Here is a 24,343-nt window from a genome sequence, read left to right on the forward strand (position 1 = left end):
TGACATCATACAATACATGGCCTTTTGTGTTTGGCTTCTTTCACTTAGCATCATGTTTTCAAGGTTCATCCATGTATCAGTACCATGTATCAGTATTTCATCTCTTTTTATGGATTAATAATAGTCCATTGTATGGATAGACCACATTTGGTTTATCCGTCCATCAGATGATGGACATGTGGGTTGTTTGCACTTTTGGTTATTATGAATAATGCTACTATGAACATTCATGTACAAGTTTTCATTGCTTTCTCATACATCTACACAGGGCTGTGTTTTAAAGTCAGTATGTAAAACAAAAGTTTTGTATATTGAAAATTGCCCTTAAAAATCAAAACATTATTCAAATGAGCCAGTTTTCTCACTATCTCTCTCTTTGACTATGAGCCTGTTGACATGGCTGGCTTGTGTTTGGTGGCCATAATGTATAAAATCAACATGTAGTCAAACACTGGAATCCCATTCAGTGCAGTGAAGTGATCATATTTTCAGAAGTATATGAAGATTGAGGCACACTTAGCCCAGGGTCCTTTCAGATCCCAACCTCATGACCATGCATGGATGGACTGGTTGATAAAACTGCCCACACCACATAATTTTCATTTTTTCTCTTTCCTTCAGGGATTATAGCGTGAACTAAGAGAAAATAGATGTTTATACAATGCAAATCTCCTGCGCACGAAGATTTCATCTCATTTTCTTTGAGAGCCTGAGTGAGAGCACCTCTGGATAGATTTTTTTTGTTGTTGCCACTGAGTGAAAAAGAAATCGGACATTAGAGGGCTTTCATGCTGTATTCCAACTTAAGCACTTCTTTATCAAACCACAGAACTTCAGAACTAGAGGAGGCCTTAACTCTCTCTATTCAAGGCTCTTCATTTTACAGGTGAGAAAACTAGAGTCTGAGGCAATAAGATCCAAGTAGCGTCACCCACTTGGCCACTAAGAGATCTACAGGACCAGAACCCAGGTGGGCAGGACCTTGCTCACGGTTCTTTCCACTGGATGGCAATCATTCCCACATTCACAAAATTTAGGAAAAGTAAGCCATACCTTCTGAAGTTTTTTTTTTTTTTTTACTGTTCACAACCTTTATAACCCAGCACATTGTCTACTGTTTCCTTCTTTCTCACTCTCTCTCTTTTTCTCATGCAAAAGCTGAACTCTAACCCACCTCCAAGCTGCCAGGGGTTCCACGAAGACAAGTTAACCAAGGGAAAGAGCTATTTTGCCTATAATTTATGGCTTTTCCTTTATACATACAGAGCTTTCCCAAACTTACTGGCACATTAATGACTGCAGCTGGAAGATGGTACCCCGATTTTCTGGAGCTGAAGCTTAGCACCAATTTTGTCATTCAAACACAGTAGTCACATCAATTAGAAACATTCATGAACATGAGAAAATGGGTTTGTAGGTATTTCACGACCACTATTTTAGTACCATTAAGCCACATTTTCCCTATTTCTTTGGCAGTTGACAGGAATCCTCAGTCAGCAGCTAGAGAAAGCAGAGTCTTTTGTTTTTGTTTTTGTTTTTTTTTGCGGTACGCGGGCCTCTCACTGTTGTGGCCTCTCCCGTTGCGGAGCACAGGCTCCCGACGCGCAGGCTCAGCGGCCATGGCTCACGGGCCCAGCCGCTCCGCGGCATGTGGGATCTTCCCGGACCAGGGCACGAACCCGTGTCCCCTGCATCGGCAGGCGGACTCTCAACCACTGCGCCACCAGGGAAGCCCCGAAAGCAGAGTCTTTTTAAAGACAGTGCTAATTTGTTTCCCGGTGAGAGGCGACAACCTGCCTCAATTTGCTTCAGATTTCTCAAAGATAATGACTTATGTTCTCTTGTCCCAATTAACCACTGGCTGCTCCTGAGAAGATCGTGTCCATTCAGATAACTGAGTTTCTATTCCCACTGATAACCTCCTGGTAGAGATATGGGAGTGAAATGCAGATTTGGAGTAAAATCTTGTACAGAATTATAAATAGAAAGGTTTGAAACATTCCCTTTTCCAGTCTTCTTTCTCTTATATTCCCACCATGGTCAATTTATATCGACTTAATAATTTAATAATTGGAAATAATCAAAAGGCTGGTCTTCCCCCCAGAGTCATGAGACCCACTTAATTCTGCATGTCAAATGCTTACAGAGGTCCTGGCAGTATCACCAAAGTGTGATTAAGAGATACGAGACAATAAGGAATAATGAGGTCTGAGGTCAATTTAGAGAGCACATGCCCCCCTGTCTAAAAGCATCCCAGTTCAAAAGTTTTAAACACTCTCACAGCCAAAGAAAACCAGTCTGTGGGTTCAAGTAAAGTCAGCCACGACAGCTACCAGTTTGCAACCTCTGGTCTACAGCTGACTTTTAGAGACTCTTGATGTTTCCTAACACTCCTCTTCTCTCTCCTCCCCTGCCTCAGTCCTTCTCATTCAGTGGTGAGTCTGGGAAAAAGCAATAAAGAATTTCTGGCTCCATGCCTTTCTTTCTCCTGCAAGTGTGAAGGAAGCACATACAGTGGTTTGATTCTCCATGTTGCAAGGTTCAAGGGAGAGATCTGATGTTGTACAGTGGCACAAGTCTACCCAATTTGGAGTTCAGTTTTAGGAAGCGCACCATTGCTGTTTACCCAGTCACATTCTTTTCTATACGCTGTATGACTTACAAAGCTGACATCTGATTGCCATCTGCCGGACTGCCTTGGCTTACCTCTCAAAGGGTTCAAAACTCAGGCAATGAACAAAGGTATCATTTACTGAACACTCTCAAACTGCAACATAAAATTAAAGAGAAAATTCATTCTTTTATAGGACTCTTATTTTAAGAATATGCTATTCATAATTAGCAGAATAACCTTTTCAACCCATGCTGCACTGCTGATTATGGATAAATTCATGCTGGGAGAAAAAACCAGAGTCTGCCATAAGAAAATAAAGTCAACATGACAGAATTCAAGCTAGTGGCAAAATTTTTGCTCAGGGCTAGAAAAACACACAGGGCAGAAATAAGTTTTTAAAACCATAAAATCAAAGAACGATAACATTTCAGAACTGGGAGGTTCACGTGGATCCAGGTTTACAAGGTCACCTAAGTAGACCATGAAAATGCTAAAATGACTAGGAAATGCCCCTTATAGTGGTCCACTCAGACCACACACTGCCACCTGATGTGTGAATTCTTTATGCAGTGTTTCCCCGGAGTACTTGTCCGGTCTGGAAATGAACATTATTGATAATAGAAAAATCGTTAGTTTCATCTTCTGCATGGTCTAATTATTTGAAACTTTTTCATCTTATTGAACACAAATGATATCCTGTGCTCCAACATTTATCACCCATCTATTCAGGGACTGCCTTTTGATACCACATAGAGTTTGACAGCTCTTTAAATGTGTGAAAACATTGATTATCCCTCCCCTTTCACCCTACCTAAATCCTCTTCTTTGCCTTACCTCCTTCATCTGTGTCTCCTATCACCGGCTCAGTTGTCTTCTTCTAGGCTGATTTTAAATTTTAATGTCAGTCTCAAAATAAAAACACAATCCTCCTCCAGTTATACTTTCATCAGGTCTACTGTAGGTTTTTAGATTGTCCCTCTCTTGTTTCAGGTCCTCTATTAAGGTATAGATGTAATTTGCTTTTTTTTTTTTTTTTTTAACATCTTTATTGGGGTATAATTACTTTACAATGGTGTGTTAGTTTCTGCTTTATAACAAAGTGAATCAGTTATACATATACATATGTTCCCATATCTCTTCCCTCTTGCGTCTCCCTCCCTCCCACCCTCCCTATCCCACCCCTCCAGGCTGTCACAAAGCACCGAGCCAATATCCCTGTGCCATGCGGCTGCTTCCCACTAGCTATCTACCTTACTACGTTTGTTAGTGTGTATATGTCCATGACTCTCTCTCGCCCCATCACAGCTCACCCGCTTTTTTTTTTTAAAGCATAGAATATTGTTAACTCACCTTTAACACAGAGCCTCACCCTAAAATTTGACTCTTTCAACCTGGTTTTTGGAGACAAGTGAAAATCTTTACATTCGCCACTATTAAAATTAATCTTGTTACATTTGGTTCACATGATTATCTTTTCAAGGTCATTTTGGATACCGACTTTGTCATTTCATCTATTCCCTAATGGTTCATGTGATCAGAAAATGTACTCAGCGTATTATTAGTAACATCATGTGTCACTGATAAGAAATTCCAATAGGAAAAGGTTGAGGAAAGTGCAGAGGGATAGTTCAGGATCTCCCCTCCAGGTTGACATGAATGCCCTAATCAATATTTTAACCAGTCCTGCAAATTATCCTCCAGTATCCTCTCTCCATCTTGCCCACACAGGTATCACAAGAGAGTCTTTTTAAAGGCTTCTTCCTGATGCTATTTTGACTAGCAGGAGAAAGAAACATATTTATAAGAAAATAAGGCTAGTACTTATTTCTTGTTCAAAAATCTATGCTGGCAGAAAGCTATTAATGACAAAAGAAGTTATAAAACAGTGTGTATAGTATAATCTTTTAGTAACAAGGATATTTATTTACAGGTTAGAAGACAGACATAGGGACTTCCCTGGTGGTCCAGTGGTAAAGACTTTGCCTTCCAGTGCAGGGGTTGAAGGTTTGATCCCTGGATGGGGAGCTAAGATCCCACATGCCTCAAAGCCAAAAAACCAAAACATAAAACAGAAGCAATGTTGTAAAAATTCAATAAAGACTTTAAAAATGGTCCACATCAAAAAAAAAAAAAAAGACAGACATAGATTTAAACATACACACACACGTATATACACATACACATATTTCATATATATGCATGCCTAGAAGTAACTCTGGAAGAAAACATAAAGATTATATGGATCTCTCTGAATGATGAGATTATCTTTTCCCCTAATATTTCTATAAATAATATGCATTATCACTTACTTTAAAAATAATTTTAAAACTCCTCTGTTGGTGATAACTGCTTTTCTTTTTAAATTCTCTTAGAAGATGTAAAATTTCCCCTGAAGTTGGTGTCAAGATCATTTAGGTACAGTTGATGGAACCTGTTTTCTTTGCATTAAAAAGAAAATCAAAATGTTTGCCTCTCTATTGTCCACAGTTGCTGAAATGTGATCGATAGTGTTTCACGGGCTGCCTCTCTGGAAGTGTTCTCATCTCACCTTTCAAATATATTTTTTCTGAACTTGCTGGGGATTTTCATTCCTCTCATACATTAGATAAATTTCTTCTGCCTGCAATTACCTTTATATTTTTTAACCTGGTGAACTTATTCATCTTTTTTTTTTTTTTTTTTTTTTAATTTTTGGCTGTGTTGGGTCTTCGTTTCTGTGCGAGGGCTTTCTCTAGTTGCAAAAAGCGGGGGCCACTCTTCATCGCGGTGCGCGGGCCTCTCACTACCGTGGGCTCTCTTGTTGAGGAGCACAGGCTCCAGACGCGCAGGCTCAGTAGTTGTGGCTCACGGGCCTAGTTGCTCCGCGGCATGTGGGATCCTCCCGGACCGGGGCACGAACCCGTGTCCCCTGCATTGGCAGGCAGACTCTCAACCACTGCACCACCAGGGAAGCCCCTCTTATTCATCTTTTAATTCCCAGTTCAATGATTACCTTCACTCCCCTAGTTAGTCACTCACTCTGTTTTCTTCCTCCCTCCCTTCCTCCCTCCCTCCCTCCCTCCCTTCCTTCCTTCCTTCCTCCCTCCCTTCCTTCCTCCCTTCCTCCCTCCCTTCCTCCCTCCCTTCCTCCCTCCCTTCCTTCCTTCCTTTCTCCCTTTCTCCCTTCCTTCCTTCCTTTCTCCCTTTCTTCCTTCCTTCCTCCTTCCTCCCTCCCTTCCTTCCTTCCTTCCTCCCTCCCTCCCTTCCTTCCTCCCTCCCTTCCTTCCTCCCTCCCTTCCTTCCTTCCTCCCTTCCTCCCTCCCTTCCTCCCTCCCTTCCTTCCTTTCTCCCTTCCTTCCTTCTTCCCTTCCTCCCTCCCTTCCTTCCTCCCTCCCTTCCTTCCTCCCTCCCTTCCTCCCTCCCTTCCTTCCTTCCTTCCTCCCTTCCTCCCTCCCTTCCTCCCTCCCTTCCTTCCTTCCTTTCTCCCTTTCTCCCTTCCTTCCTTCCTCCCTTCCTCCCTCCCCTCCTTCCTTCCTTCCTTCCTTTCTCCCTTCCTTCCTTCCTCCCTTCCTTCCTTTCTCCCTTCCTTCCTTCCTCCCTTTCTCCCTCCCTCCCTTCCTCCCTTCCTTCCTTTCTCCCTTCCTTCCTTCCTCCCTTTCTCCCTCCCTTCCTCCCTCTCTTCCTCCCTCCCTCCCTCCCTCCCTTCCTCCCTTCCTCCCTTCCTTTCTCCCTTCCTTTCTCCCTCCCTCCCTTCTTCCCTCCCTTCCTTCCTATTCCTTCCATAGTCTGAACACAGCTCTATTTCTTGGCTCTTGGTATGCATCCTTAGACTGTGAGCTCCTAGGTTTTTGACCTTTGATGTATGCAGGTATTCCCTGGGGAACTTACTAAAAATGAAAATTCCTGGGTTGCACCCCTGGAGGTTTTTATTCATCAGGTCAGGGGTCCAGGAAGGTGCATTTATTAAAAAAAACAAACAAACCCCCTAGACAATTCTGTGGCTTGTGGGCCAAGGCTCACAGTGTTCTAGGGGGAGAGAGATGGCTACATATTTTGTGTCTTTAACTACTCCCTCATATTCAGACTGCATCAGTGTCCCCTCATCATCTATACTGGTCTTTATAATTCAGTTTCTTTTGTCTTATTCATCAAAAAGTATTAGCACAAACAGCACCAGATGTTTTCCTTATGCTGTGGGCAGAGACAGTGGAGATAGATGTTATATCAGAAGACATGTGGGCTAGGATTATAAGAGTAGGTATGGAAGAGAAGGCACTTCTGACTGGACCCTTTGGATCCCCCTCTTTTAGGCCAAGCCCAAGCTTGACTTATATTTATAAGCAGTTCTACTGCTGAAGAGAGAGAAAGCCGGGGGGGGGGGGAGTTAATAGGATAATAGGGAATATGTTTTCCAGTTCGGGAAATTTTCAAAGCAGACGTTGCTAATCTTCACTAAGCAACATGTCTTGCACTTTTGCACACTGATTATAGAACTGCTAGAAGGCCATGTAAAAATCCACTGTTGTTCTAAATGTTCTGCTTACATTTCTTCTCCCATAACCAGTAGCCTACTTTCAGCTCTTCAGATGGCTGCATAAAAGAGATAACCATGTTAACCTTTTAGAAATAGATCTTGCTAGAGTAAATCAGAGAGAGTTGATGGAAATGTTAATTAACTTGCTTTCATCTTGGTCAGGTTCTGTATTTAACCTAAAGGCCTACACAGTCTTTTGGATGGTTTTCTCAGATGTGATTGCCTATGACAGCCAGAGAAAGTCAATCATGGTGTGGTGAGGTTACTTGTTTGGGAGGGCAATACCCCTCCTGCCTCTGGCATAGAGAACAAATGCCAAGAAAGGAAGGTAGGTGAGAGTCACTCATGAATTATTCTGACACATCTCTTTTCTGGTTCAGGGTTTGTAATAGGCCACATTTTCCTTTTCAAGGTTGGGAACCAAGTGTTGGCTTCCCCCATGGGGCTGCCTCTGAAATACAAGGAGCAGGATGATGTGAAACACACACACACCCCCCTCTGCTTATGAGAGAGCACGTCCCTATGAAACCAGTCTGCATGAGAAAACATTATTCTCAAACCACAGGGAGCTTCAATATTTGGGAACAGAAGATAAAAGTGCTTAATTTTACTTTTCTCCTTATTGATAACACAATTAGCCATTCAAAATCCATTTCAACATTGGACATTATAAAAAAGAAAACTCACTATAGTTGAAAACAAACCACATGGATCTTGAAACATTTTATCACTGAAAAGCTCAATGTAAACCATTTTTTTCCTTCAGTAGGGGACTAGCTGTATGGCAGGATACAAGAGGACAGACGTAACTTAAAAGGACGTACGTGAGAAAGAGAGGATTTTTATTTACGTATTTGAAAAATATATAACTTTAATAATGCTGGGCATGTGTTCAGACGTGGTAGCAGAGGTAGGTCAGAGATCTATGCTTTTTAATATCAACCTCCTCTCAAGTAAGGATTTTTTCACATTTATAGCTAAATCATACTGATTGTAAGACAGCTGAAATGAGGCAATTAGTATGGCCTATGACAGCCGTGAAGAATGAAACGTGAGGTTTTCAGGGCAAGCCAGATGGATATCTTCAATATACTTCTTATTATCTGCTTGTGGTAATAAGTTCAATTAAACTGAACCAGTACAACACAAGTCTCTTTGAATTGCAGGGAAAACAATTAATTATGTGCTTCACACTTAATGAAGCCAAAGAGTCATATTCTGTTTGCCTTTTTATTTGTTTTGTTTATTTTGATTGGTAAGTACTCATTAGGAAATAACCGTTTATTTCATTCTACAGTAGGGTTTTTTCCTTAAAAGAAAATACTTGGATTAAACGGGTTAAATATCACTAGGAATAAGGTCTTCTCTATGCTACAATGTCTAGGAGAGAAGGAGAAAATCAGAACCATTCTCTGGATGATTTTGACTATAATATCTGACCACCTAGAGGAATTCTGACCTGAGGTTTTCTTTTTAACTAGAGATATCACACATGTAAAACTACAAAACATGTAGTTTACTGATACTCATATTCCCATTTCTAGAATTAACAGTCTTTAACATTTTTCCCATAGATCTCTAGCCTTTTCCCCCTGAATATACATTAAAAATTTACCCCCCAAAATATTATCAATACAGCTAAAGTTCTTTCATGTAACCTTCCTCCAGATTCCCTCCCTCGCAAATATAATCACGAGTTAGCGCTTATGTTGAGCATGTATTTGTATGTTTAAACATTATATGGTATTATTTTTATTACTAATTCTCTATTAAATCATATTACATGCATTATATGAAATACTACCATATGTATTATTCTTTAATTTGCTTGCTTTTTTTTTTTTTTTGTCATTGCAAACAACATAATGAACATCTTTGCAAGTCTACCTCAGAACACGTGTAATTTCCTCTAGAGTAAATACCCTGAAATAGAATTGCTGGGCCAACTTTACTTGTTCTCCCCAGTGACTATTGCAGGTCACATTCCTACTCATACTGTGTGAGTACCATTTTCTTCACATTCTTACCAACAAAAGGTTTGGTTAGATGTCTATCTTTTGCCAGTCTTATATATAAAATGTCATATCACACTGGTACTTTAATTTGCATTTCCCTGATTACTAATGAGGCGGACAGTTCTTCAAAATCTTGTTGATCCACACGATGTCTTTTATACTAAAGGCAAGTACGTGAAAGCTGCTTTCAGCATAGAGGCCTTCCTAGGAAAAGGGCAGAGTTGGCGTAGAGAAGCACAATAGGTAAGGAATTATGTCTTCCCTCTGGACTAGGAATGGAGAAATGATGGGTAGGATGGAGTCAGGGTAGACTGTCCTGACATACAGTCTTAATAAATTTAAATCTCGACATTATAAAAGGAGAGAAGCTCTTTTACAGAGATGATCAGACAAGAGGACGATCATACCCATGACTGATACTGCTAAAGGCACACTATTTAGTAAATCTATGTGGCCCTCATTAGGGCTCACAAGAATCTCAGGGGAAATAATTACACTCTGTTTCATTGAAATCTTGGCTTCGTGTCTTTGTATAAAGAGAGTTCTAGGTTATGTCATGCTCCGTGAGCACAGGAAGGACAAGAGGCCCAATCATCTACCCTTTCTTTAAGCGTCTGCTATTTGACTTAGCTGCTGCAAACTCCAGTGTGGTAGGTCTTCTCACATCTAACAGGATGTAGTACTGAAATGTTCTGGCCACTGTTCTTCTACCAGGAAATCTAACATAATTAGCATTTAGCACTTCTAACAACAAACTTTTCCTTCCTATTCTAGATGCCTTGGGTCAGAATTTGTGTCAGTCCTATTAAAAAGACCCTTAATTATCATCTTGAAATAACTGGTTCCAGTAGAAGACATCCAATTAGGTTGAAACGTATTCTGTTGTAAGGGCCCGATGTTAAAAGCTTTTGTTGTGGGTTAGTAGCCAAATGTCATTGCTGGTTACTGATTTCTGATTGATCCTCAGTCATATATGGATAAAGCCTTGAATAACTTTACATAGAAGATGTAGGCTGTTTCAAACTCATTTTCAAAAAAGGTTCCAATTGAAAAGACTCTACATTATCGTGTTGGTCATGCCATGCACGGAAAGGCTGATATTTCTGAATTTCCTACAGTTAAAACAGAAGAACAGTTTTTTATAGTGCACTGTAGTAATGTTGCAGAAACTCTTTGGTGTTGGTAAGAAAATTCCTTTCTGTCTGCTACCTGTATGTATAGGATACTATCTTGTCTTCTGAACATAAGTAAACTCTTGATGGAATAGACAATGAGGACTAATTCTGACAAGGAAAAAAATGAATTAAATGTTCAGGAAGCCAAAGGAACATCTTCACTTTGCAGGGTTACAGAATGAGAACACAAAATAATCTCTTATTAGGAATATATATGGTCTTAGTTAAATACTACTGAGAACGCTTTTTCTATCAAAGACAGTTAAACTACAAGTTTATTTTTTTCTTAAAATAAAAGTAATTCTGTGCACTGAATAAAAATTTAAAAAAAGAAATATACATTTATTCAAAAATTTTAAAAATTTAAATTAAATTTATTTATTAAGAAATCTTTTAAAATCCAGATGGAATCAGGATAAAATTTGTATACAGAAAAACTTCAAAAGAAAAAAAAGAAATTATTAGTAAAAGAACAGCCTGCAGCCTGAGAGATGTGTATTCTACATGTTGGACAGTTCAACTGATTTAGGCTGATGACAGTAGGAAGTTCAGGAAGAGATTAATACCTTGGAAAACCTCAGATGACATGTTTATATGCTCAGCTGATACACTTTAGGATTCTCCCTGGCATAACAGTCTGGTTCTAGCAGTGTGAGGGTTTCTCAATTCCTGGACAGTCAGAGCGAGTACACTGTTCTAGTGTCTGCCAAGGTTTTATCCTCCACTTTCTCAATCGGTGATCCAATTGCCTCTCCTCTGGATTTTCACCTTACATCCAAGTACTGAGATCAATCCTTTTGATACTGGGGTGGGGCTAAGGGCCTAGGAAAGAAATCGCCCTACCAGGTCCAGCTTGTAATCAGACTCAAGGAGATGTGAAAATTTCCAGTTGTGTTGTCACCTGACTAGGCTACACCTTGGAACAAATTTTGATGATCTGTCTGGGGAAGGAAAAGGTTATCAAAAGAAAGGATTACTAAGTATTTTTCTGTAAAGGGCTGAATAGTAAACGTTTTAGGCTTTGCTGGTCAAGAGGCAAAACTGAGGATATTATGTAGGTACTTATATGATCTCTGTCATGACTGCTCAACTCTGCTGCTGTGCAAAACCACCATCATTAATAGGTAAACAAATGACACAGCTGCATTTCATTAAAATCTTACTTATGCACATTGAAATAAGAACTTCAAAAAATTTTTACATATCTGAAAGTATTATTCTTTTGATTTCTTTTCAACCAGTTAAACATGTGGAAACCATTCTTAGCTGCTGGGCTGTACAAAAATAGATGGCTAGCTGGATTTGGCCCGTGGGCCATAGTTTTCCAACCCCTGAAAATGCAGTCTTCTGAGACTTTGGTGTGTATGATGAGTTTATTAAAAATGTAGGGTTTTCAGGTCTCATCCCTAAAGATACAGATTTGTTAGGTTAGGGGTGAGGCATTGGGAATCCACTGAACTTCCACTTAGAAGGTGGCATGTACAAAGTTCTTTGATGTAGGATACAGTTTCTCAAAGCATGGTCTGGAACCACCAGCCACAGAGTTACTCAAGGTCACTTTGGATGTAGTTCAGCTAGATAACAGCACAGCTTATAGCCCTGCATTTCATTTTGAGCCCTGGAGGTGATCAATAAGACCTAGGGCTGCTATTACCATAATTATCTTGATGAACTATATCCCAGACAAAGAGAAGTCACTCATCTTGAGGACTGCTACTTAGAAATATCCGTTATAGGAAACCTGTACAGTAAAGACACTGTGTCATGCAAAATGGCATGCCTTTAACTCTGCTCTAGAGATAAAAATGAATTAGTAAGTACAGTACTGCATGGAAATGTGGCCTGCTTACCATATAGTTCTTAACAATGTTCACAATCGCTAAAGCACTTCTTCCATGAAAGGTCAAATATGATGCTTTCTGTTAGGATCCAAGGGTCTGACTTGAGAACTCTTCTTGCTTAAAATGAAAGAGCAAACCAAAATTCCAAATAGACGCTAACTAGCTAAAAAAATTAAATCAGTCAAATTTAGAAATTCAGATGATGGGATGATAATCAAGAGCCCCCTGGGCACCTGTCAGAATTCTGCAGTTTGGAAGCCTGCTCATGCATAATCTGGGTATTTCTCCATTTTGTGGTTGCCTGCTACAGATGTATTTTAAACCTACTGTACCTGCTGTAGTGGATTTGTCCTCTCTTTCCCTGCCTCTACTTACTGTCCCTGTGTTTGACAGTATCTTCAGCTTCTCTCTAAAACACTGGGGTGGGGGTCGGGGGAAAAAGAATTGGATTTTAAAAGTGTTGTTAATGACAGAATTATTGTAAAAAGGTTAGAGGAGATGTGTTCTCATGTCTGACCTTCACAGTGTTTTAATCTGAGACATGGGAGGAGATCAAAACGAATACAAGCACATTTTAAGGTTAGAGTGCAACCTCTCTGATAAATTAGTCCCTTTGTAGATCTCTAAATTGAATTAAAACACAGTGCTCCATCTATTTTGGACTAAACTGCTACATTTACATTAAAGGTACAGCACTCAAGTATTCTGACGTGAGATTCAGGACCTGGCACAGTTCATACAGAGTTCAGAACGGTTTTCTCTGCCTTTACTGTGCTTTACGGGGCAGATTTCTAAACTGTATTTCTCCATTTATATTAATGTCCTTCTCGGAGACCTGGTGGTCTGGGTGCCCCTTTGCACACTTGTGTACTTCCCACTAATGCTAATGGGACTCAGAACCAAGTAATGGGAAATAAATGTTCTCTCAAACATCTTCTGACCTTACCCAAGCAACAGGATTAACCCTGTGAACAAATTAACCAGATAAAGCTCATATTTCTTTGTCCCACCTCACCTGGAAGAATAATATAAGAATCAGAGGGCCTCTGTGGAGAAAGTGACTACAGTTGAATACCAGAAAGAACTCTGCTTTGAAACAAATGAATTCCCCCCACAATCAGGTGGGGAAACATCATACTTTGACTTCACAGTTCCTGCCTACAGATCTCTGCCTTCCTCTTTTCATAGGCCACCGGGCTCTTCTGGTCCCATCCTTCCCACTCTCCCGTCTACTACAAAATCTCAGTTTTTAAAGTACTCATTTGTACAGATGAATCTATTTGCAGGGCAGGAATAAAGGTGTAGATGTAGAGAACAGACATGTGGACACGGGGGGATGGGGAGGGTGGGACGAACTGGGAGATTAGGTTTCACATAAGTACACTACCATCTGTAAAATAGATAGCTACTGGGAACCTGCTATATAGCACAGGGAGCTCAGCTTGGTGCTCTGTGACCACCTAGATGGGTGGGATGGGAGGGAGGACAAAGAGAAAGGGGATATACGTATATACCTGATTCACTTCACTGTACAGCAGAAATTAACACAACATTGTAAAGAAATTATACGCAAATAAAAAAAAATAAAGTACTCATTTGCCTCATCAAAAAGTAGTATTTTCCAAGCCCAATCCACCAGAGGGCAGACAGCAGAAGCAAGAAGAACTACAATCCTGCAGCCTGGGGAACAAAAACCACATTCACAGAAAGACAGACAAGATGAAAAGGCAGAGGGCTATGTACCAGATGAAGGAACAAGATAAAACCCCAGAAAAACAACTAAATGAAGTGGAGATAGGCAGCCTTCCAGAAAAAGAATTCAGAATAATGATAGTGAAGATGATCCAGGACCTTGGAAAAAGAATGGAGGCAAAGATCGAGAAGATGCAAGAAATGTTGAACAAAGACCTACAAAAATTAAAGAACAAATAAACAGAGATGAACAATACCATAAATGAAATGAAAACTACACTACAAGGAATCAATAGCAGAATAACTGAGGCAGAAGAACGGATAAGTGACCTGGAAGACAGAATGGTAGAATTCACTGCTGTGGAAGACAATAAAGAAAAAAGAATGAAAAGAAATGAAGACAGCCTAAGAGACCTCTGGGACAACATAAAATGCAACAACATTCGCATTATAGGGGTCCCAGAAGGAGAAGAGAGAGAGAAAGGACCTGAGAAAACATATGAAGAGATTGTAGTTGAAAACTTCCCTAACATGGGAAAGGAAATAGCCACCCAAGTCCAGGAAGCACAGAGAGTCCCATACAGGATAAACCCAAGGAGAAACACGTCAAGACACATAGTAATCAAATAGGCAAAAATTAAAGACAAAGAAAAATTATTGAAAGCAGCAAGGGAAAAACGACAAAAAACATAAAAGGGAACTCCCATAAGGTAAACAGTGGATTTCTCAGCAGAAACACTACAAGCCAGAAGGGAGTGGCATGACATATTTAAAGTGATGAAAGGGAAGAACCTACAACCAAGATTACTCTACCCAGCAAGGATCTCATTCAGATTCGATGGAGAAATCAAAAGCTTTACAGACAAGCAAAAGCTGAGAGAGTTCAGCACCACCAAACCACCTCTACAACAAATGCTAAAGGAACTTCTCTAAGTGGGAAACACAAAAGAAGAAAAGGGCCTACAAAACCAAACCCAAAACAATTAAGAAAATGGTCATAGGAAATACATGTCGATAACTACCTTAAACATGGATGGATTAAATGCTCCAACCAAAAGACACAGGCTCGCTGAATGGATACAAAAACAGGACCCATATGTATGCTGCCTACAAGAGACCCACTTCAGACCTAGGGACACATACAGACTGAAAGTAAGGGGATAGAAAAAGATATTCCATGCAAATGGAAATCAAAAGAAAGCTGGAGTAGCAATACTCGTATCAGATAAAATAGACTTTAAAATAAAGAATGTTACAAGAGACAAGGAAGGACACTACATAATGATCAAGGGATCAATCCACGAAGAAGATATAACAATTATAAATATATATGCACCCAACATAGGAGCACCTCAATACATAAAGCAACTGCTAACAGCTATAAAAGAGGAAATCCACTGTAACACAATAATAGTGGGGGACTTTAACACCTCACTTATACCAATGCACAGATCATCCAAACAGAAAATTAGTAAGGAAACACAAGCTTTAAAGGACACAATAGACCAGATAGATCTACTTGATATATATAGGACATTCCATCCAAAAATAGACTACACTTTCTTCTCAAGTGCGCACGGAACATTCTCCAGGATAGATCACATCTTGGGTCACAAATCAAGCCTCAGTAAATTTTAGAAAATTGAAATCATATCAAGCTTCTTTTCTGAGCACAATGCTATGAGATTAGAAATCAATTACAGGGGAAAAAAACATAAAAAACACAAACACATGGAGGCTAAATAATACGTTACTAAATAACCAAGAGATCACTGATGAAATCAAAGAGGAAACCAAAACATACCTAGAGATAAATGATAATGAAAACACGACAAGACAAAACCTATGGGAGGCAGCAAAAGCAGGTCTAAGAGGGAAGTTTATAGCAATACAATCCTACATCAAGAAACAACAAACATCTCAAATAAACAATCTAACATTACACATAAAAGAACTAGAGAAAGAAGAACAAACAAAACCCAAAGTTAGTAGAAGGAAAGAAATCATAAAGATCAGAGCAGAAATAAATGAAATAGAAACAAAGAAAACAATAGCAAACATCAATAAAACTAAAAGCTGATTCTTTGGAAGATAAACAACATTGATAAACCATCAGCCAGACTCATCAAGAAAAAGAGGGAGCGGACTCAAATCAATAAAATTAGAAATGAAAAAGTAGAAGTTACAACAGACACCGCAGAAATACAAAGCATCTTAAGGGACTACTACAAGCAACTCTATGCCAAAAAAATGGATGACCTGGAAGAAATGGACAAATTCTTAGAAAGGTATAACCTTCCAAGACTGAACCAGGAAGAAATAGAAAATATGAACAGACCAATCACAAGTAATGGAATTGAAACTGTGATTAAAAATCTTCCAACAAACAAAAGCCCAGGACCAGATGGCTTCACAGGTGAACTCTATCAAACATTTAGAGAAGAGCTGACACTCATCCTTCTCAAACTCTTGAAAAAAAATTGCAGAGGAAGGAACACTCCCAAACTCATTCTATGAGGCCACCATCACCCTGATACCAAAACCAGACAAAGATACTACAACAAAAGAAAATTACAGACCAATATCACTCATGAATATAGATGCAAAAATCCTCAACAAAATACTAGCAAACAGGGGCTTCCCAGGTGGCACAGTGGTTGAGAGTCTGCCTGCCGATGCAGGGGAGATGGGTTTGTGCCCTGGTCTGGGACGATCCCACATGCTGCGGAGTGGCTGGGCCCGTGAGCCATGTCCGCTGAGCCTGCGCGCCCGGAGCCTGTGCTCCACAATGGGAGAGGCCACAATAGTAAGAGGCCCGCATACCACACACACACACACAAAAACAAAAAACTAGCAAACAGAATCCAACAACACATTAAAAGGATCATACACCATGATCAAGTGGGATTTATCCCAGGGATGCAAGGATTCTTCAATACATGCAAATCAATCGATGTGATATACCATATTAACAAACTGAAGAAGAAAAACCATGTGATCATCTCAATAGATGCAGAGAAAGCTTTTGACAAAATTCAACCCATTTATGATAAAAACTCTCCAGAAGGTGGGCATAGAGGGAACCTATCTCAACATAATAAAGGCCATATATGACAAACCCACAGCAAACATCATTTTTTTTTTTTTTTCGCTATACACAGGCCTCTCACTGTAGTGGCCTCTCCCACTGCGGAGCACAGGCTCCAGACACACAGGCTCAGTGGCCATGGCTCACGGGCCCAGCTGCTCCGCGGTATGTGGGATCTTCCCGAGCCGGGGCACGAACCCGTGTCCCCTGCATTGGCAGGTGGACTCTCAACCACTGCGCCACCAGGGAAGCCCTAAACATCATTCTAAATGGTGAAAAACTGAAAGCATTTCCTCTAAGATCAGGAACAAGACAAGGATGTCCATTCTCACCACTATTATCCAACATAGTTGTGGAAGTCCTAGCTATGGCAATCAGAGAAGAAAAAGAAATAAAAGGAATACATATTGGAAAGGAAGAAGTACAACTGTCACTGTTTGCAGATGAAATGAGACTATACATAGAGAATCCTAAAGATGCCACCAGAAAAATACTAGACCTAATCAATGAATGTGGTAAAGTTGCAGGATACAAAATTAATGCACAGCAATCTCTTGCATTCCTTCCAACAAACAAAAGCCCAGGACCAGATAGCTTCAAATAAACAATCTAACAAAATGCAAATCTCTTGCATTTTTCACTAATGATGAAAAATATGAAATACAAATTAAGGAAACACTCCCATTTACCATTGCAACAAAAAGAATAAAATATCTAGGAAGACCTGTATGCAGAAAATTATAAGACACTGGTGAAAGAAATTAATGATACAAACAGATGGAGAGACAAACCATACTCTTGGATTGGAAGAATCAATGACTATACTACCCAAAGCAATCTACAGATTCAATGCAATCCCTATCAAATTACGAATGGCATTTTTTACGGAACTAGAACAAAAAAATCTTAAAATTTATATGGAGACACAAAAGACCCTGAATAGCCAAAGCAGTCTTGAGGGAAAAAAATGGAGCTGGAGGAATCAGACTTCCTGACTTCAGACTATACTACAAAGCTACAGTAATCAAGACAATATGGTGCTTACACAAAAACAGAAATATAGATCAATGGAACAGGATAGAAAGCCCAGAGATAAACCCACGCACCTATGGTCATCTAATCTATGACAAAGGAGGCAAGGATATAAAATGGAGAAAAGACAGTCTCTTCAATAAGTGGTGCTGGAAAAATTGGACAGCTACATGTAAGAATGAAATTAGAACACTGCCTAACACCATACACAAAAATAAACTCAAAATGGATTAGAGATCTAAATGTAAGACCGGACAGTATAAAAATCTTAGAGGAAAACATAGGAAGAAGACTCTTTGACATAAATCACAGCAAGATCTTTTTTGATCCACCTCCTAGAGTAATGGAAATAAAAATAAAAATAAACAAACGGGACCTAATGAAACTTAAAAGTTGTTGCACAGCAAAGGAAACTACAAACAAGATGAAAAAACAACCCTCCAAATGGGAGAAAATATTTGCAAACGAATCAACGGACACAGATTTAATCTCCAAAATATATAAACAGCTCATGCAGCTCAATATTAAAAAAAACAAACAATCCAATCCAAAAATGGGCAGAAGACCTAAACAGACATTTCTCCAAAGAAAACATACAGATGGCCAAGAAGCACATGAAAAGATGCTCAACATCACTAATTATTAGAGAAATGCAAATCAAAACTACAATGAGGTATCACCTCACACCAGTTAGAATGGGCATCATCAGAAAATCTACAAACAACAAATGCTGGAGAGGGTGTGGAGAAAAGGGAACACTCTTGCCCTGTTGGTGGGAATGTAAATTGATACAGCCACTATGGAGAACAGTATGGAGGTTCCTTAAAAAACTAAAAATAGAATTACCAGATGACCCAGCAATCCCACTACTGGGCACATACCCAGAGAAAACCATAATTCAAAAAGACACATGCACCCCAATGTTCGTTGCAGCACTGTTTACAATAGTTAGTTCATGGAAGCAACCTAAATGCCCATCCACAGAGGAATGGATAAAGAAGATGTGATACATATATACAATGGAATGTTACTCAGCCATAAAAAGGAACGAAATTGGGTCATTTGTAGAGACGTGGATGGATCTAGAGACTGTCATACAGAGTGAAGTAAGTCAGAAAGAGACAAACAAATATCGTATATTAACGCATATATGTGGAACCCAGAAAAATTGTACAGATAAACAAGTTTGCAGGGTAGAAATTGAGACACAGATGTAGAGAACAAACGTATGGACACCAAGGGGGGGAAGTGGCGGTGGGGGTGGTGGTGGGATGAATTGGGAGACTGGGATTGACATATATATGCTAATTTGTATAAAATGGATAACTAATAAGAACCTGCTGTATAAAAAAATAAATTAAATTAAAAAAAAAAGAAATTTGTGCAGATGTGAACCAGATCACAGGAACAAAGAGGAAAAAAAAACTAGCATTTTCCTAATATACACTGAAAGAAATAATTACTTAAATTAAAAAAACCCAGTTTAACTCTGGATTGCCTAAAATAATCTGTTATATCATACATGCGGAATCACTGTTTACATTTTACTAGAAGGCAAAAAATGAAGTGTTAAGTTTCTTAACATAGAAAGAAGTTACTATGTCAGCAACATTTACAGCCACCCAAGTAAGGAGGCGATCATTGTGCATTTCATCACTGGTGTCTCTCTAAGCTTTGCACCATAATTCACTACAAGAGGAGCAGCAGGGAATTCTATGCATGGTTAAGAATGTTTTTATCCTGGGGCTGGTGGTACTCCTGGGAGATGGACTCTGATGGGAAAGAGAGGACTTTCCTTTCTGCCAACTATTTTGAGAGCTGAGGAAGTCAGGTTTATGAGAAGGATACTAACCAAACACAGGACATAACTTATTCCTACATGTGAAAATACCCCAGTTTGAACAATACATAACATATATATGATGTCTCTGCTCAGGTGTTCATAGTCTTTCACAGTCTCAGTCATGTCTTTGTGGCAGGCTCCCTTCTCTTTACTGATTCTCCTAATGGGTGGAAACTTCATGAATTTCCATTTCAATAAGATTTAGAAGGTATGTAGAGCCATTTTGTTAAAATACAAACAACAACAGCAAAAGCAACTACTAGTATTTCCTAAGTGCCAAGCACCATGTTAAGCGGTTCACACGGATAATCTCAGTCATCAAAACAACCCGATGATGTCAGCACTGCTATTATCCCCACACAGGTTAATTATCTCATCCAAGGTCACGGAGCCAGTAAGTGGGAGAAATAAGATCCAAAGCCAGATCTCTCTGACTCTGAGCCCAGCCTCTTCATCACTACTGAAGACTTCTGCCTACTCTTCTCTTTCATCTCCATAACTAGCAAATCAACTATAGTTAGGTGTCAGCTCTGTCATTGATCAGCTCTGAAACCTTGCGGTTCCTCCTGGTCCTAGTCCATCACTAAGTTTCCTTTTGTAGCTGAGAAAGCTATACATTAGCAAAGACGTCTAGCTGAAATTTTGTTTTACAAGTCTTACTAACTTCTTTTTCCTCTGCCCTGTGAAACAGAACAAACACATAGTCACATACCCACACTATTGCTCTGAGTGAGTAATAGGTTGAAATAGCTGGAGTCCATCCAAATACAGATTTACGTCTGACTCTTGAACTTACAGTTTTCTATCTGCATAGACAAGTATGTTTATGATAAAAAGGCTTCCATAAGTGGCAGTACTTTTCCAACTTCTAATGACTCCGAAATACATAATTAGGTGATTTTTAGTTTTCTTCTTTAAATTAAAATAGAGGCAAATATTCTTTTGGGGATATTTTAATTTGCCTTAGGCTATCTTACTTCACAGAGGGAGCTACAAATGGGCAAGAGGGAAATAATAAATATGCTATAACACATCTGTATCTATTATAGAGAAACAGGAAAAATGAGTAAGATTTCCTGGCACAGTAGAAAGAACCAGGGAGAAGGCAGAATCGGGATTCCTGGGTTCACATCCCTCTTCTGCTACTGGTGACCCTGAGAAACTCACCAACCTAAGCTTTATCTTCCTCAGTCAGATCACTGCCAAGATCCCTGACTCAGGGGCAAGATATAAAGTGATAGAAATGCACATTAAATGTAAATTAAAATCTCATCTCTCACAATTCTTACTTGGTACTTTCAGCCCATCCCATCAACCTGGTGTTGGAATAGACTTACATCCTGTGCCATGCCAAGAGCATAAAGGAGTTTCTGTCTCTACTATAAAGCACCCAGGCTAAGGGATGTGGAAAATTTTCTTTCTTTAAAACCGACAGGGTTGGCTGGGTGACTGAAGCAAAACACAGGGGTGGTCAAAGCCCTTTATTAGTATAATACTCCACATCCATACCTCTGAATAACCAAGGCAGCTCTTTTAAAAAATCGCCAATGTTATTGCTTAAACAATGTTAGCTAAAATTAGTATTTGAGTCGTGGGTTTTTAATTTGTTAGCACAGTGTTCCTAGACATGAATTCCAAATCTATAGAGACTTGAAAGAAATTTAATTAAAGGATTGAAGATAACATTAGTTACAATACTATAATAGCTACAATGGCTGTAATTCTCAAAATTGTATTGGATGATCCTGAAATAAGATAGCTTTTCAATCATATGCATTACCAACAGTTCCCTAAGAATTATTAATCATATCATGTTTGCCATGATGAATTAATTTAGCGACACAGTGATATCTGTACATATTAATATGAAGGATGTCACTTCAATAGATTACATTGTTTGAAATGAGGACACACATATTAATCTATATGTTCTCCGGGTTAGTAATTACCTTTTACTACCAGGTTTCCAGTACTGCTAGCAGTTCCAAAATGGTTAGTGGCTATGCAGGTATAACTTCCAGCATCTGATTTAGTCACATTGACGATTCTGAGGCTTCCATCTTCAGAAATGGTAATTCTGAAATCAAAGCAAATAAACCCCAAATGGTAAGTTTATCCCATATGACCAACTGGAAATTATTTCTGTCATTCTGTCATTTTCAAACTATTAAATCATGGCTACATCACTTGACAGCTTCATCTTTAGGATATTCGTCTACATACACATGATTAGGATGCATGACTTAGTACTCTTAATACTTTTCTGGCTAATATGGTCTCAACAGTCTGTTGGAATAACTATTAGAAAAAGGAAACTCGTTGTAACCATTCTCTCTCTTCGACAGCTCTAACCACATTATGCAGAGAGAAGGCTTACTGTAGATCACCGTTAGTCTTAAAACTGCTGAAGAATAAGAAAAAATAAATCCCTTGATGGGCCACTTTATGCATTTTCATTGAAAGTGTTTTCTTCTAGATGAGAAGGCTTAAATTAAATGAGTTATTATTAAGCATATTTCTTTCTGAAATATGTCAGACAATACACTTTTAAAAAGATGCAAAAACTGAACTTAAAAAATTAAAATATTCCACAACATGGTATGACTTTGGTAAAATAGCAAATGTAGATGGCGCATCTCAGGGCCCACAATTAGGGACAAATATCTACTACCAGGTGGGAAGGAAACACTTTCACTGACAGATACAAAACTGGAACAGGAAGGATTCGAGAGGACCCTGTTTTAAACTTGACGACAGCTGAAGGGAGAGATGCTAGGATGAATAAGACACACAGCATGGCTTAGAGGCTAGCTGGAGAAATAAGAAAGGTACACAGATGGCCCATTCAAGGTAAATGCCTGTTGAATCTTCACTGTATCTTTCAAATCTACCCACTTCTGTCTATCTCTTCTGCTCCCTCTTTTTCACCCAACCCTTCACGACAGCCTCTTAAATGATCTATTTCTACGCCTGCCCCTCAAACGCATTCTTCAGTCAGTGGCCAGGGAAATTTTTAAAATATAGATCAGACTACGTCACCCCCCAGGCTTAAAGATCCTTCTTTGGCTCTGAGTTGCACTCAGGAGAGATTCTTTGCTAGAACCTACAAAGCCTAAGGGATCTGGCCTTTGCCCTTCTCTAGCCTACTTTATTTCACCTTAATCTTTCTACCCTTCGGTGAACTCTAGTCACACTGGCCTTCTGCAAGTTCTTAGTGTATCTGAACCCCTTTCTCACCTCAGGACCTTTCTGTTTGCTGTTCTGTCTGCCTTGATATCAGGGCATAGCTCTCACCTTCATACCCTCTCAGGACCTCAAGCTGTCCCTTATAGACTTTTCCTGACTCACATTTCTAAAGTGAATTTCCCTTTTCCTGTTATTCTCTTTTCCTGCAGCCACTTTATTTCCTCCCATTCAACACAATCCAGAAGTTTCGTTTACTAGTTAACTGTCTGATCACATGGAATATCAGCTTCTCTGAGGGCAGGGACAGTGTTTGCTTGAGGACTCAATCTCCTGGATCTAGTACACAGGACCGACATGTAGTAGATGCCCTGTAAGCATCTGTTAAGTGACGGAGTGAATGAGTAAATAAATATCATAAAAGAAAAATCAATATTATGTTATAGGAATTCAGAGTCACTGAACCACTTGGCAGTAGTTCCAACCTTAACAGAGTCCTTTACAAAAGGACTAGGATGGGCACAGCTTTACTTAATAGAATTTTGGCTAACAGTTTAAAACCAAGGGAAGGTTTAGATGCACTGGGTCGCAAATGCTGCATCTACTTTTCTCAAAGGCTCTTAGGGATAGAGAAGTGACAGCCTTCCTGACGACTCACTCCAGGTTCTATGATTTAGGCTGATGAGACAGTATGACGGTGTGAGAACTCTACAAAGGATGCTGGCATCAGAAGGATGGATGTTCAAATTCCAGTTCTATCAGCTCTAGCTATGTGACTGGACGGAGGCAACTTGCTTAACTTTTTCAGTTTTAGCTTCCTCATCTAGAGAATAGAGCTCGTAGCACCAATCTTCTAGGATGACAGTAAAAACTTATGTAAGAGGGTCAGTGAGATTCCTGGTATTTATTAGGTAGTAGTTCTCTTTTATCTTCAAAACTGTCCTCTTATTTAATCACTGGTATATATGGGGAAAATGGGACACCATTCTCTTAATATAGTTATTAAATCATCCTGCTTCATGCACTCCACCTATCACATGTGACAACCTGAAGGCAATATACGAATTAACTGGGTCATCCCAAATCAATGTACAGGATACAGACAAGGAGGCCCTTTGTTCATTTACACCATAGATATACACAGAACACTTGCTCAATAAAGAACGTATGATACCCCGTTAGCCAAAGAGCAGAATGTACTTACAAAAATAGAGTGGTGATGAATTCCTAATTACCTCAATAATCACAAAAATAGCTTTAAAGGAATTAATCATATTCCCATTTACAAAATAATTTGCTGGACACTGTGAAATGTTGGCATACGAGAACTCAATAAGGAAGGTGACA

General features: G+C 39.4%; 1 protein-coding gene across 5 annotated transcripts in view; it reads right to left on the reverse strand.

The window, feature by feature from the left end:
• CNTN4 (contactin 4) overlaps positions 1-24,343 on the reverse strand; it is a 966,359-nt gene that overhangs the window by 59,497 nt on the left and 882,519 nt on the right. For all 5 annotated transcript variants that reach the window (XM_033437184.2, XM_004274769.3, XM_049715562.1 and 2 more), the window contains one exon: positions 21,763-21,890. In XM_033437184.2, coding sequence (XP_033293075.1) covers positions 21,763-21,890 — 128 coding nt within the window. The remainder of the gene's footprint in view (positions 1-21,762; positions 21,891-24,343) is intronic.

Source organism: Orcinus orca, chromosome 10, assembly GCF_937001465.1.
Source record: "Orcinus orca chromosome 10, mOrcOrc1.1, whole genome shotgun sequence".
Taxonomy (NCBI): Eukaryota; Metazoa; Chordata; class Mammalia; order Artiodactyla; family Delphinidae; genus Orcinus; species Orcinus orca.